At 43.8% G+C, this 13,182-nt stretch overlaps 2 protein-coding genes across 11 annotated transcripts; one reads left to right on the top strand and one right to left on the bottom strand.

Moving 5' to 3' along the window:
• Positions 1 to 205: 205 nt before the first annotated feature.
• LOC131108826 (somatomedin-B and thrombospondin type-1 domain-containing protein) lies at positions 206 to 10,231 on the top strand. 6 transcript variants are annotated; one of them, XR_009120545.1, is made up of 11 exons: positions 206 to 333; positions 861 to 896; positions 974 to 1,145; positions 2,635 to 6,072; positions 6,419 to 6,959; positions 7,412 to 7,606; positions 7,677 to 7,755; positions 7,945 to 8,121; positions 8,202 to 8,347; positions 9,224 to 9,287; positions 9,397 to 10,231. XR_009120545.1 is itself a non-coding variant. In XM_058060179.1 (11 exons), the coding sequence occupies exons 6-10, from the start codon at positions 6,728 to 6,730 to the stop codon at positions 8,317 to 8,319; spliced, it is 801 nt and encodes a 266-aa protein (XP_057916162.1). In that variant the 5' UTR covers positions 206 to 333; positions 861 to 896; positions 974 to 1,145; positions 2,635 to 2,753; positions 5,829 to 6,072; positions 6,419 to 6,727; the 3' UTR covers positions 8,320 to 8,347; positions 9,397 to 10,223. The 6 variants fall into 6 exon arrangements, 5 of the variants coding, with proteins under 5 accessions (XP_057916162.1, XP_057916165.1, XP_057916163.1 ...); XM_058060179.1 differs by lacking the exon at positions 9,224 to 9,287 and having other exon boundaries at positions 2,635 to 2,753; positions 5,829 to 6,072; positions 9,397 to 10,223; XM_058060182.1 differs by lacking the exon at positions 9,224 to 9,287 and having other exon boundaries at positions 2,635 to 2,753; positions 9,397 to 10,223.
• terf1 (telomeric repeat binding factor (NIMA-interacting) 1) lies at positions 9,212 to 13,045 on the bottom strand. 5 transcript variants are annotated; one of them, XM_058060176.1, is made up of 11 exons: positions 12,824 to 13,045; positions 12,649 to 12,744; positions 12,457 to 12,584; positions 10,867 to 10,953; positions 10,649 to 10,798; positions 10,199 to 10,302; positions 10,070 to 10,140; positions 9,921 to 10,014; positions 9,745 to 9,797; positions 9,595 to 9,638; positions 9,212 to 9,510 (listed from the first exon to the last, which is right to left on the bottom strand). In XM_058060176.1, the coding sequence occupies exons 1-11, from the start codon at positions 12,999 to 13,001 to the stop codon at positions 9,349 to 9,351; spliced, it is 1,167 nt and encodes a 388-aa protein (XP_057916159.1). In that variant the 5' UTR covers positions 13,002 to 13,045; the 3' UTR covers positions 9,212 to 9,348. The 5 variants fall into 5 exon arrangements, with proteins under 5 accessions (XP_057916159.1, XP_057916160.1, XP_057916156.1 ...); XM_058060177.1 differs by having other exon boundaries at positions 9,745 to 9,794; XM_058060173.1 differs by having other exon boundaries at positions 9,706 to 9,797; positions 12,824 to 13,044.
• Positions 13,046 to 13,182: the final 137 nt, after the last annotated feature.

Raw genomic sequence — 13,182 nt, 5'->3', positions numbered from 1 at the left:
TTTAGAATCTGTTATAAACAGGAAATCATAATACACAAAAGAGAACGCTGATAAATGGGCTCTTTAAAAAAACAAAAAAAAAGACAAGCAGACGCCTAAGCCAATCAACAGTGTTTTTCTTGTTAACCAATGGGTGGGACCGAATTATTCAACAACCAATGAGAGTGACGCATTGTGTTTGGTGACACGCTACTCTTAACCGGAAGTACGTCGCCGCCGTAGTCGCACACGCCATGTTTTCGTCATTTCTGCTCAGTTAATTAACAAAAAAGTAGTCGATAATTTGAGCGGTTGCATGGACGGCGTTTGACCAATGTTGCTACGTTCACTTAGGTATGTATTCTTCTGTCTAATCTCTGTAAAAAAAAGCTTAGCACTGCGAACTTTTGACCTACTTTTGTTTTGACAGCCTCTTATATTTGCTTTCTTTATGGTCTGTCAGACGGATTAAGGTATATTGAAAAAAAGCTATATTATTCCAAAACATTTTTGTTGTTAAAATTAAATAATAGCATTGTATAGTCAACTAATGGCAGCTAATTGCACACCTGAATGCAATACACACTGAATATTTGTCACTACTGCTGGTGACCGCTAGATGGCGGTATTGCTCTTGTATTGTCATTCACGAGTCCTAATAGAGCACTTATTTATTTCCTAATATTAGGAATAATCACAGGCTTTCCGAAATATTTTTCTTGTATTTTAGCCTGTGATGTTTTAAAAGTATTAATACGGTTAAGTAACTTGGGTTGAATAAAACAAAAAAAGAAGATATATATGGAGTAAATTTCCCCACTGAGGAACGAATAAAGGCATATCTTAAATGTGTGATTTTGTCTCCCCCTTATGGCGACAAGAAGTCATCTGTGATAAAAGGCCAGCTCAGTTCAAAGGTCAGTATATAGTAGTTATTTTAGTGTAAATTACATTATTTATCCTGTTTTTGTGTCACGTGTCTGTTTCCCTCCAGGCTGAGGCCAAAGGCAACGTGACTCGTCGCATGTCGTTTTTTTGAAGGATGCTAAAAGCCCCCGCAAAGCCTGTCAATCAAATCAATTTAGCATGGAGGCCAGCCGACGAACTTGGAAGTGACGCATCAAGGCCTGCTGAGCTGGGAACCTTGCAAAGCGGGGGAGATCAAGGTTGCTGTTTTATTACGCTCTTGACACTTGATTGCACAATCGGGCCACGGGGATGGCATTGAAGGGTGGGGGGGGGGGGGGGGGGCGTGTGTGCGCGTTGTAAATATACAGTAGAAAAAAGCCGGAAACTGCTTTTGAGTGTACTTTTCAGTAAAGGAGAGGCTTTTAATGACTTCACCTCCATTAAAACCCAAACAGTGCTTCCATTCAGGGAGTATACAGTATTATCTATCACTGGCGCCTACACACACACACACACACACACACTTCTGTTTGCATCCCTGCCTCTCCTTGTGTGCATAGGTGTGTATTATGCCTGATTTGTGCCTGAAGGCCATCTTGCTTCATCTTAAAGTAGCATTATGATTAAAGATCGGCCGGACGATATTTGCGTTCTTTACTTGAATCCATATCGACCGATTACACACGTGGGTTCGCCGATGTATTTTTCCGCCGCATTATTTTCAGACAGGCATCCGCCGGGCAGCTTTGTGTTGCTTTAACACAAAGCTTAAACTATGATACAAATGGTTTGCACAAGGTTGAATATTTATTCCATTTAAAGTTGATAATGGCGTTTAAATGTGTGTTCAGTGTTTACATTTAAATAATTTTTTTTTTAATTTGAGACCTGTAATATTTGTAATTATTGTCATTTTTTAATGTAAATTGAGGGAGCAAAAGCAGTATCGGCCACAAATATCGGCCCAAATTGTCCATAGGTATGAATGTGAGTGTGAATGGTTGTTTGTCTATATGTGCCCTGTGATTGGCTGGCGACCAGTGCAGGGTGTATACCCCATCTCTCGCCCGAGGACAGCTGGGATGGGCTCCCTCCCACATTCCAAAAAACATGCTAGTTGCTAACAATCGGCCATCGGCTAAGGCTGATGGTGGAAAAAAACGGTATCGGCATCGGCCCGCAAAAAACCTATCGTTCAATCCCTAATTATGATATTAGGGTCATAGGTATGCTGGAGCCTTCATCATCATACTAATAATTAATAAATAAAAATACATTTACAAAAGTAAAAAAAAAAAAAGCTATCCGTGTGCTATCAGACATTTAACTGCTACTATTTGCATTTGAGTGCTAAACTTTTGTGCCAAGAAAGTAATCCATGGTGGTCACCACACAGAGCTCCGCTCCATTGTGTGGCCGGTTTCGATTCCTAAACAAAAGACCGACCGACAAAGCTCTCCGCGAGATGGTTACACAGTGATCAGAAAGCAATGATAGAGCAAACAAGGCGCATGTCAACAGAAACTCCTGCTTCAATAGAAATTGCGTGTACTCAAGCAAGGGGGTGGGGGGTGGGGGGTCACCCGGGGGTCGATGCTTTTGTCTTTTTCATGCAGTACAGCTGATGTTGAATCTATGGCAACAGAGCTTTTTTGTGTGTGTGTGCCACAGGTGTTTACTGCTCTGTTTGCCGGGGCTTTATCACATGACAATGTTTGCTTACACCTTTTTTATGTTTTTTTACAGCTTCCAGCTCCAACCGTAAATTCCTAACCGTGAAGTCTTATCAGCACCAGGGACAACGGACTAATTCAGACTTAAGGATTTGGATGTGGCGGGAAATTGCAAGCTGCCCTTTGTATTAGGTGAGTACTTTTACTTTAGTTTTATTCAACAAATTCATTTACTTTACTTTGTATGCTTTAGGGATAATTGATTTGAATTGGAAACAACTTGGAATCTACCATGTTGGTCTTTAGAGCTACCAGGGTTGTTAAGTCAAGTTCCCTAAACTGATCCCTACACTGTAAAGGTCCCTAAACGGTTCCCCCATGCCTACACTGCAAAGTGAATGGCATCCACATCACCTTTAGTTCCCTAAACTGTCCCCCCATACCTACACTGTTATCTAAATGGCATCCACACCATCTTTAGTTCCCTAAACTGACTGTTCCCCATGCCTACACTGCAAAGTGAATGGCATCCACACTAACATTAGTTCCCTAAACTGTTCCCACATGCCTACACTGTAAAATGAATGGCATCCACACCGCCTTTAGTTCCCTAAACTGTCCCCCATGCCTACACTGCAAAGTGAATGGCATCCACACCGCCTTTAGTTCCCTAAACTGACTGTTCCCCATGCCTACACTGCAAAGTGAATGGCATCCACACCGCCATTAGTTCCCTAAACTGTCCCCCCATGCCTACACTGCAAAGTGAATGGCATCCGCACCGCCTTTAGGTCCCTAAACTGTTCCCCATGCCTACACTGGAAAGTGAATGGCATCCACTTCACCTTTAGTTCCCTAAACTGACTGTTCCCCGTGCCTACACTGCAAAGTGAACGGCATCCACATCGCCTTTAGTTCCCTAAACTGTTCCCCCATGCCTACACTGCAAAGTGAATGGCATCCACACCACCTTTTAGTTCCCTAAACTGACTGTTCCCCCATGCCTACACTGCAAAGTGAATGGCATCCACACCACCTTTTAGTTCCCTAAACCGTTCCCACATGCCTACACTGTAAAGTGAATGGCATCCACACCGCCTTTAGTTCCCTAAACTGTCCCCCATGCCTACACTGCAAAGTGAATGGCATCCACACTGCCATTAGTTCCCTTAACCGTTCCCCATGCCTACACTGCAAAGTGAATGGCATCCACACCGCCTTTAGTTCCCTAAACTGACTGTTCCCCCATGCCTACACTGCAAAGTGAATGGCATCCACACTGCCATTAGTTCCCTTAACCGTTCCCCATGCCTACACTGCAAAGTGAATGGCATCCACACCGCCTTTAGTTCCCTAAACCGTTCCCACATGCCTACTGTGTTATGTAAACTGCATCCACACACCCCTTTCCTTAACTGTTCCCACAAGACTACACTGTTGGAAAAAATGCATCCACACGGCCCTGCATTCCCTACAGTGTTCCCACAGGATGTGAAATCCACACGGCCCTCGGTGTGATTCATGAGAGACGTGGCCTCTCTCCTTGTCCCCGTCATTACCTGCAGTTCCATCTTATCTCTCAGGGGTCAGACCTCGCCCCCCCCTCCGCTCCCCCTAGTGCCATTTACATGCATATACGTAGAGAGGGATGTGTGGGGGCAATTATCCTTGGCTAAAAAAAAACTGTGTTGTTGCTCCACTGGAGTCTCTCCAAGAGCAGCAGACTGCCAGTCCTCTCTGCTGTCTTATCATCCATAAAGATGAAATGATGGCCATCATTAGCGGGCGCCACTAAACGTGTCATCATAACACGCCCTTATGAGCGTACAGGTGACTCCCGGGTTTGTCCGCTAACTTCTGGCTCCCGACCCCTCCCTCAACTGGCTTTCTAACGGCGTTCTGTAGACAGAAGCCAAGTCAAACGTCCGTAAGTAAGAACCCGGGTCACGGTCTGCTGCGTCCCGGCGCTCCCCTCCCTGAATGCCTTCACGCAGAGAGGCCTTCAAGTGCACACGTGTCAACATGGAGATGACTACAAACCAGCGGAATGAATGAATGAATGAAAATGAATGGGCGCTCTCAGACAAAAGCCTTGATTCATGCCCGCCACAGAGGTCCTCATTAGGGAGGACTGGGGGAAGCTCGGCCCAGTCGGAGCAATTAGCGGGCCTTGTTTAGGTCACATGTTGTTTGGGTGGATGGGAGGACGCCGGCTTCGAACTGTGCAGAAATAGATGATGCACTCGCGTCACTGCCACTTCCTTGCCTCCGTGCTCAAAGTGCTTGGGATTCGTGGGATTCGATTGGTCTGCTGCGTTCACGTCGAAGGCGTGCGCTGCTTGGGGAAACTAAAACGACTACATTAACTTTAGTTAGTGCCGCAAAGCATGCTGGGGAGCCAGCGAGGCACTCAGTAAAGTAACTACTATTCCTAAATGTCACTTTCAAAACTTTCCAGTCAGAAATTCATAATTAATATGAATTTGAGAGGGGAGGGGGGGGTGTCCACGAAGCAAGTCACTGCCTGGGTGTCACTTTCAGATAAGATAATTAAAAATAATTATTTTTAGTAGAACTTAAGTAGATTTTGTGCAAAAAATGTTTCATGTAATTAGTACTAAAAAGATACATAAATTTAATCTGTATTAAAAATAAATAGTCTTTTCTCACAATCTGGGGTCATATTAAAATTTTCTGTGACATTATTTATTTTTAGGGTATTTTTAAAAATGTAATCATAAATTTAATATACATACATTTCATTAAATTTGCATGTTTGCTTATATTTTATCAAATTGAAGATACATAAATTTAATATGTATTAAAAATAAATAATAGTCTTTACTCACAATCTGGGGTCATATTAAAATTTTCTGTGAATTGTTTTATTTTTAGGGTATTTTAAAAAATGGTATCAAATTGAAGATACATAAATTTAATCTGTATTAAAAATAAATCGTCTTTTCTCACAATCTGGGGTCATATAAAAATTTTCTGTGACATTTTTTATTTTTAGGGTATTTTTTAAAATGTAATCATAAATTTAATATACATACATTTCATTAAATTTGCATGTTTGTTTATACAAAAGTATACGACAAATGGACTGCCAATTACAGATAAGGCTGATTAGCATTAAAGCTACAGACACATACATTTATTATTATTATTATTATTAAAGGAAACCAACCCAAGCACTTTGGCGACAGAGGCAAGGAAAAACTCCCCGCATGTTTGTCAACAAATCTCTGTAACCCATGGCAACAGGGGTCAGGTGTCACCCATGGCGACAGCCACAGTTTACATTCCTCATATAGATGAGATGGAGGCGGGGATTCCCTACCAGCCGTCGCCTCGACAACCAGGACGCAAAGCGCTTAAATCCAACCAACGTCCCATTTGTGTCTACGATGCATCGCCACGCCCCAGGTGCGCTGATGGACCCCTCCTCCACGGATACATCCGTGTGGACGAGCACACGGCGAGATCTCCATGTAAGGCGCGGTGCACGGTGAGGTCACATGAACAACACTCTTTGATGTGCACCTGACACTTACGGACAAAAGTATTCCGGTCATTCACACGCGCCTCACAAGATGGCGGCAAAGATGAAGGCTGTTATTGTCGCTTGACCGACATTCAAAGGGAACCCCCCTCTGTGCGCACAACTTTTATTATGTTTATTGTCTGCGGGTTTGCATGACATGATAGTTCATGTCATATCAGCAGTCGTAATGATAAGAGGTGCATGCGAGATTACCCGAGTCTGTCTCTTTGGAGACTTCCTACAAAAGCAATCCTAGCACACGGTTCTACCGGAGAACATCCTAATGCTCACATTCCTTCCTTTCTTCCAGGACTTTGAGTGGCCTGTGGTGGCCCAAAGTGCCATCGGGGGTCACAGTGATTGTGAAACATGCGGGCGTGATGCAAGGAAGCCAAGCGGGCCCACCAAGCAGGGAGGAGGGAAGAAAAACACACTCCTCCCTTTTCTGTGGCTGTATTGTCTCCTTTTGAGGCAACACACACACACACACACACAACACACACACTCCAAGAGGTGCGGCAGGAGAAGACCTGGGAGTGTGATCTAAGGTGCCATGGAGGAATTTGAGGTCCGGAGGGGCTGCGGGACCTCCTTCCCGTGGTGGTGATTAAGCTTCACGATGGCTTCCACTGTGGAGTTTGCCTACTCGCTGCTGCTGCTTTGCAGCCTGGGAACCAATCACGTGATCTCCGGAGGCTGTTTGGGCAAATGCTGCGGCGGCGGCGGCACCAGAGACATGAGGTGCACCTCCACGGACTGGAGGATGGACCGCGGCTACGGGACGTGCTACTGCGACGAGGGCTGCGCCGGGACCAAAGACTGCTGCTTGGACTACTTCACGCTCTGCCCAGGTGAACGCAAACAAACACACACACACGCCATCACCTGCCGCATCACATGACCATGACAAGGCTGAGAATGAGCGTTTCAATTCATTGCAAATATTTGAAGAATGCCATTAAGTCAATCAGTTTAAGAGAATGTTAAATCTGCTTACGTCATCCATGGAAAGCACACTCGGCTTTTCAGGCGAGGCAAAGCACCCAAAAGGGGACCCGAGTCCAGGTTCAGCCATGAGACGCTGTGGAGGGTACCAGTATAACCACTGAGCTGGGAATGAACACTACTGGGACAACAACTCAGGGTCTAGCAGCTCAAATCATCACTTAACTTCTTTTTTCACTTTTATGACTATATAGGACCATTCTAAACATTATTTTCGTAGCATGAGGATTGTTATGATACATTGTCCTCAGCATTACCATTTTGTAGTAACACAGTATTTACTCTCCTCCCCCTCCAGCTCAGGCCTGCACAGTGAGCCCTTGGAGCTTCTGGAGCGGCTGTGCCGAGGCGTGCCGGCCTTCCTTACGGCTCAGAATCCGTCACGTGGAGGAGCGGCCCAGCAACAATGGAGAGCCCTGCCCCGCCCTGGAGGAAAAGGCCGGCTGCATGGACTACAGAGACCACCAAGGTCACGCATGTGGAATCAGCTCGGGTAAGCACAAGCTACTAGTGTCTATATGTACTGTACTGATGGACTCTTCCATTATTATTATAATTATTAGGTCCTGCATTCATCACCAGCATGGAGTTTGGCAAAGGGAGGCCCAAGCATGACAACTATGGACGTCCTCTTCATCCTGGGTTGGTTTCCATATTAACTTTCTTAAATCAATTACTAAGATATTACACTGATTTGTAATGGAGCCCCTGCAGGGGTAAAAGCTGTGTCTAAAGTATTGACTTGTCACAACAGCACCACCCAGTGTTGAAACTAAGAATTACACCGCCCATGCTGGATGTGCATATAAACAACTTTGTGTCTTCTGGCAGTTTCTGTGTGGAATTCTCCCTGGAGTCGCGCTCCCCCCACTGCACAGTGGAGAACAGGCCCCACACATACTGGATGCGCTACTTTACAGAAGGCTTTACGGTGTGTGTGGCGTGCAATCCGCCCGCCCTGAGCAACAGCAGCGGCGGTTGCCAAGGAGACGGGCAGGAAACGGACAGGTAGGGAAGATCAACATTGTGCGGTGTGTGTGTGTGTGTGCGCGGTCCAGTTAAACACGTGTCACACTTTTGTGTTGCAGCGAGGCGGTGCTGCGCTGGCAGGCGGTGGGGAACCCTCGATGCAGCGGCACGTGGAGGAGGATCCGGAAAACGCAACGCTGCAACTGCCCGCCGCAGCACAGTTTCGTCTTCATTTGATCAACAAGCACTTCTCTACTCTCATTGGGTAAGAACATTACAGCAGTGCAGCTTATACACCGTACTGATATTATCATATTTGTAAAGGATTCAGCTGCTTTTCACTTTTTATTCACTCAAACAAAATATGGAATATATACAATCACACGCCCTCTGGTGGTGAGTAAGCCTATTACAGCAATACAACAGAGTAGAAGGGATGAGCTAATGATGTCACATACTTACATAATGTCTCCAAACTTTGTACATTAAAGATGTTGAAGCCGTGCCAAATGCGGCAACGCCACTAAAAAAAAAAAAAAGTCCCTCAATTAGGTAAAAACGGTCTTTTGACAGCTAAATGAAAAAGAGTCACATGCACCCCAAGGGCGGCCATGCTGGCTGTGGTCATTTTTTACCCCTGAGAGGCCAAATCATCAACAAAGTGCCATTTTTAGCGAATGATGTAAGAATGTGAATGTATCTGCTTTTTTTTTTTTTTTGGACCGCTGCACATATTTGTTCTCTTGCAGAAAGGTGAGGAAAGATGATGCAATGATGTCTAAGCTAATGTTTCTTACTTTCTGGCTCTTCTCTAAACTAGCATGTTAGGGTCACTATAGGCTCCCCTGTATGGAAAATGTATGATTGACAAAATTAAACTTTATACAGCAATAAGTATTCGGACTCAATTTTTTTCCAAGTAACAAATTCAAAAGTATATTTATGGGTCTGTTGCACACTGTTGCAAACTGCAAAAAGTACGTATAAAAAGCTGTCGGTACTAATAACAAATATTTGTCTTTACATGTTAAGCCTTTTATAACAAAATAAATGGTAACAAATATATACATACAATATATAACACTGTTATGTTCAAATTCTTACTTTCCTGAACATTATTAATTGGATATTTATTGTCCAGGTACTTTAAGGTTTGGAGTGTGTAAAAAAAAAAAAAAAAACCCAACCATGACGTTAACACTAAGGTACGTCCCAAAAACAGGAGGGTGCCTCATACCCCGAATACGTACTGCGTTCAAAACGTCTTCAGTCGACTTTATTATCCTTCACCAGGATCCTCCATCTGTCTTTCAGCATGGTGCCGGTGCGGCCCTCGAAGTCGTCATCCAACAGAATTCGAGACCACTTACCCACGCCGTGACGCTTGACGCCATCTTTGAGTTTCTTGTCCAATTCATAGGTCCATTTCTTAAAAAAAAACAAAAAGAATAAATACCAAAATAGAGCAGTGTATTTGTAAATGCAGGTTATGGGGCCGCCTTCCAAACTCACCGTATGTGTCTTCCTTTTTTTGAGAACTGAAGTATTTGTGCTGTCTGGAATCGGAGAAATAAAAGACGCTTTAGACGACAACCAAACAGGACAACGAGATGCAACGTCTACCTTTTAAAGTCGCTGGTCTGGTGCACATTTTACTCTCACCTTGTCCTTCCCACACGTCTGCTTTTGTGGACAGAAGTTTACGTTTAGACCTGCTGGGGAAAAAAACAAACAAACAATTGAAAGCGCACGCCATCTAGTGGACATTAAATGTAAAACAGTGTACAAATACTGTCCTTCAGCCCGTTCCTGCCTGATAAGAGTGTCATTATTCATACCGGGTATCATCTGTCTGTGGGAGCGGCTCGTCCTCTGGAGCGTCGACATTGGGTTTTTCCTTGCTGGTGGTCCTGGTGTTTCTTTCCAGCAACCCTGTGAGCAAAATGTTTACCCTCATTCAAGTTCAGACTTGAGTGAAATGTACTACCTTGCGCTGATGTACTCGGAAGACAGATGTACGCGTTCTTCAAGGCGGGCTGAAGATTGTGTTTTGTTCTGCTGGGACAGTGCAATACATCAACAACTACACCGGTCACATAAAACACTTATTTCCTACTTTGTCTCCTCCTTCTGCGAGTCGTCGACCTTCTCTGGGCGAGATGTGTCCTCTGTTGCCATGGCGTCCTTAGCATCCACACTCTGGACCGTCTTTATGGCTTCCTGAATGATGGTATAAATGATCTTCCCTCATACCTTTCCAACACAATTAACTTTTACATCAAAAGGGTGTTGAAGTCGTGCCAAATGAGGCTAAACCAATGAGGCACGCCATTAAAACGGCCTTCAAGGTCCTTCTCAATTATGTAAAAACATTATTTTGACACGCACCCCGAGGGCGGCCATGCTGGGTGTGGTCGTGTGCCCTTCCAAAACATTGTGAGGCCAAATAGTCAATTAAGTGATTGTTAATTCATCATGAAGAAAAAAAAGAACCATCCATTTTCTATACTGCAGCGGTATGCTGGAACCTACCCCAACCATCGGAGGCGCTGTCGAGTTCCCGTACCTTAACAAGATAGTCTGATGGATTCTGGGCCAGGTAGGTGTCCAAATATGACCGCACCATCTCCAGTAGTCTGCTGAAGGTGAAACCGGTGAGGAACAGGTTGTAGGTGTCCGTCTCGGCCACTATGGTGGAAAGCTTTTCTCGCACTGTCTGTGTGTAGGAAGATGAAACTTACTATTCTATTTCAATGAACGCAGGACAATAAATAAAATGGCCACCTTGTTGATGCTGGCATGCTCTTGAAACCACTTGAGGGCGAAGGAGGCTGATGTTTTATCACCTTTTTCCAAGCACATGACTACAGTCTGTGAAAAGACCAATTTAGTAAAGCCGCAGTATTTGAATTAGGATTTCAACACAACTTTAACAAGCCCCAATGAATAATTAAAATCAACCATTAAACAACACCTATACTGAGACGTTTATATGTGCTTTCTGTTGTAAGCAGGAGACCCACTCCTTAAAAAGTAACTAGTGACTTTCTTCTGACTACATTTAAATACTTTAAAACTTGTGTAATATAAAAAGTAATTGGAAAAAAAACCAAATCACAATATGGCGGCGATGTCGTGTTTTTGGACATGACAGTGCCCGGATGTAACATATCTGAATAATGTCATTGTTTTACACCCGTAAAAGTGCCCGGATGTACGATACCTGAATAATGTGATTGTTAGCGCACATCACGTCAGTTCCCGGATGTAAAAATATCTGAATAAGTTTACACCAGTCAAAGTGCCCGGATGTAACATACTTGAATAATGTGAGTTAGCGCACACCACAAAGTACCCGGATGTAAAAATATCTGAATATGTTTACACCTGTCAAAGTGCCCGGATGTAACATACTTGAATAATGTGAGTTAGCGCACACGACAAAGTGCCCGGATGTAAAAATATCTGAATATGTTTACACCAGTCAAAGTGCCCGGATGTAACATACTTGAATAATGTGAGTTAGCGCACACCACAAAGTGCCCGGATGTAAAAATATCTGAATTATGTTTACACCTGTCAAAGTGCCCGGATGTAACATACTTGAATAATGTGATTGTTAGCGTACAACACGTCAGTACCCGGATGTAAATATATCTGAATATGTTTACACCAGTCAAAGTGCCCGGATGTAACATACTTGAATAATGTCATTGTTTTACACCCGTAAAAGTGCCCGGATGTACGATACCTGAATAATGTGATTGTTAGCGCACATCACGTCAGTTCCCGGATGTAAAAATATCTGAATAAGTTTACACCAGTCAAAGTGCCCGGATGTAACATACTTGAATAATGTGAGTTAGCGCACACCACAAAGTACCCGGATGTAAAAATATCTGAATATGTTTACACCTGTCAAAGTGCCCGGATGTAACATACTTGAATAATGTGAGTTAGCGCACACGACAAAGTGCCCGGATGTAAAAATATCTGAATATGTTTACACCAGTCAAAGTGCCCGGATGTAACATACTTGAATAATGTGAGTTAGCGCACACCACAAAGTGCCCGGATGTAAAAATATCTGAATTATGTTTACACCTGTCAAAGTGCCCGGATGTAACATACTTGAATAATGTGATTGTTAGCGTACAACACGTCAGTACCCGGATGTAAATATATCTGAATATGTTTACACCAGTCAAAGTGCCCGGATGTAACATACTTGAATAATGTGAGTTAGCGCACACGACAAAGTGCCCGGATGTAAAAATATCTGAATATGTTTACACCAGTCAAAGTGCCCGGATGTAACATAATTGAATACTGTGATTGTTTGCCCACACCACAAAGTGCCCGGATGTACCATACCTGAATCATCAAGAGAACGGTGACGGTCCCAAATAAATTGTCATCTCCCACAGTCTCTTTGAGTTGAAACCACACTTTGTACGCAGACATGAGAGGCATCAACTTGTCGTCCTCCTCAAAATGAGTGTCTATATCCGAACACAAAGCGATGAAACACAATGAAAAAGCGACAAACGTGATGTTTTAGCTTACCTGTCCTCTTCCCGTGCATGACTCTGTGGAGGAAAGCACATATATTCGTTTTCTCCTTCGATTTACCTCCTTTCAGCGAGGCTTGCTGAGAAACGGCTGAGGAATGAAACGCACAAAAATGAGCTAAACGCGCGGGTAAACTTGTATCAACTTTATTGAGCGGACGGAAACTTACACTGGTAGGTAGAAACGGCGTCTTTGAATGCTTCATAGTTTCCCGCCTTAAAACGACGACATACATTGACAAAAAGGTAGTCCAGAATCCACTTTGACGCGACAAGGGAGGCCTGGTTGAAGCATTCGTCGTCCTCAGTCATTAATGCACGCTTTCTGTTTCGAACTTGTGCGTCCATGTTGGCTTTTCCTTGTTTGAATTGCCGCGACCAACAGCTGCGTTCATATACATATATATTGAGTACAAACATAAGAGCGCCCTCCGCAGTCTGGGAGGGTAACTGCACCATCTTACACTGAACTACTGGTTGTTTGGCAATGTATTACGGTAAATTGTACGCAAATAAAATGTGTCACTCA

This window comes from Doryrhamphus excisus, chromosome 21, assembly GCF_030265055.1.
Source record: "Doryrhamphus excisus isolate RoL2022-K1 chromosome 21, RoL_Dexc_1.0, whole genome shotgun sequence".
Taxonomy (NCBI): domain Eukaryota; kingdom Metazoa; phylum Chordata; class Actinopteri; order Syngnathiformes; family Syngnathidae; genus Doryrhamphus; species Doryrhamphus excisus.
Note: the sequence above shows the minus strand (reverse complement) of the source record. Positions and strands in the feature narration are given on the sequence as shown.

Coding starts and splice junctions, on each gene's coding strand:
- LOC131108826 (XM_058060182.1), top strand. CDS start 6,728: ATGGCTTCCACTGTGGAGTTTGCCTACTCGCTGCTGCTGCTTTGCAGC. Junction 7,607..7,676: donor CGCATGTGGAATCAGCTCGG/GTAAGCACAAGC, acceptor TATAATTATTAG/GTCCTGCATTCATCACCAGC. Junction 7,756..7,944: donor GGACGTCCTCTTCATCCTGG/GTTGGTTTCCAT, acceptor GTCTTCTGGCAG/TTTCTGTGTGGAATTCTCCC.
- terf1 (XM_058060173.1), bottom strand. CDS start 13,001: ATGGACGCACAAGTTCGAAACAGAAAGCGTGCATTAATGACTGAGGAC. Junction 12,745..12,823: donor CGCCGTTTCTACCTACCAGT/GTAAGTTTCCGT, acceptor TTCATTCCTCAG/CCGTTTCTCAGCAAGCCTCG. Junction 9,639..9,705: donor CAGACCAGCGACTTTAAAAG/GTAGACGTTGCA, acceptor CTCCGATTCCAG/ACAGCACAAATACTTCAGTT.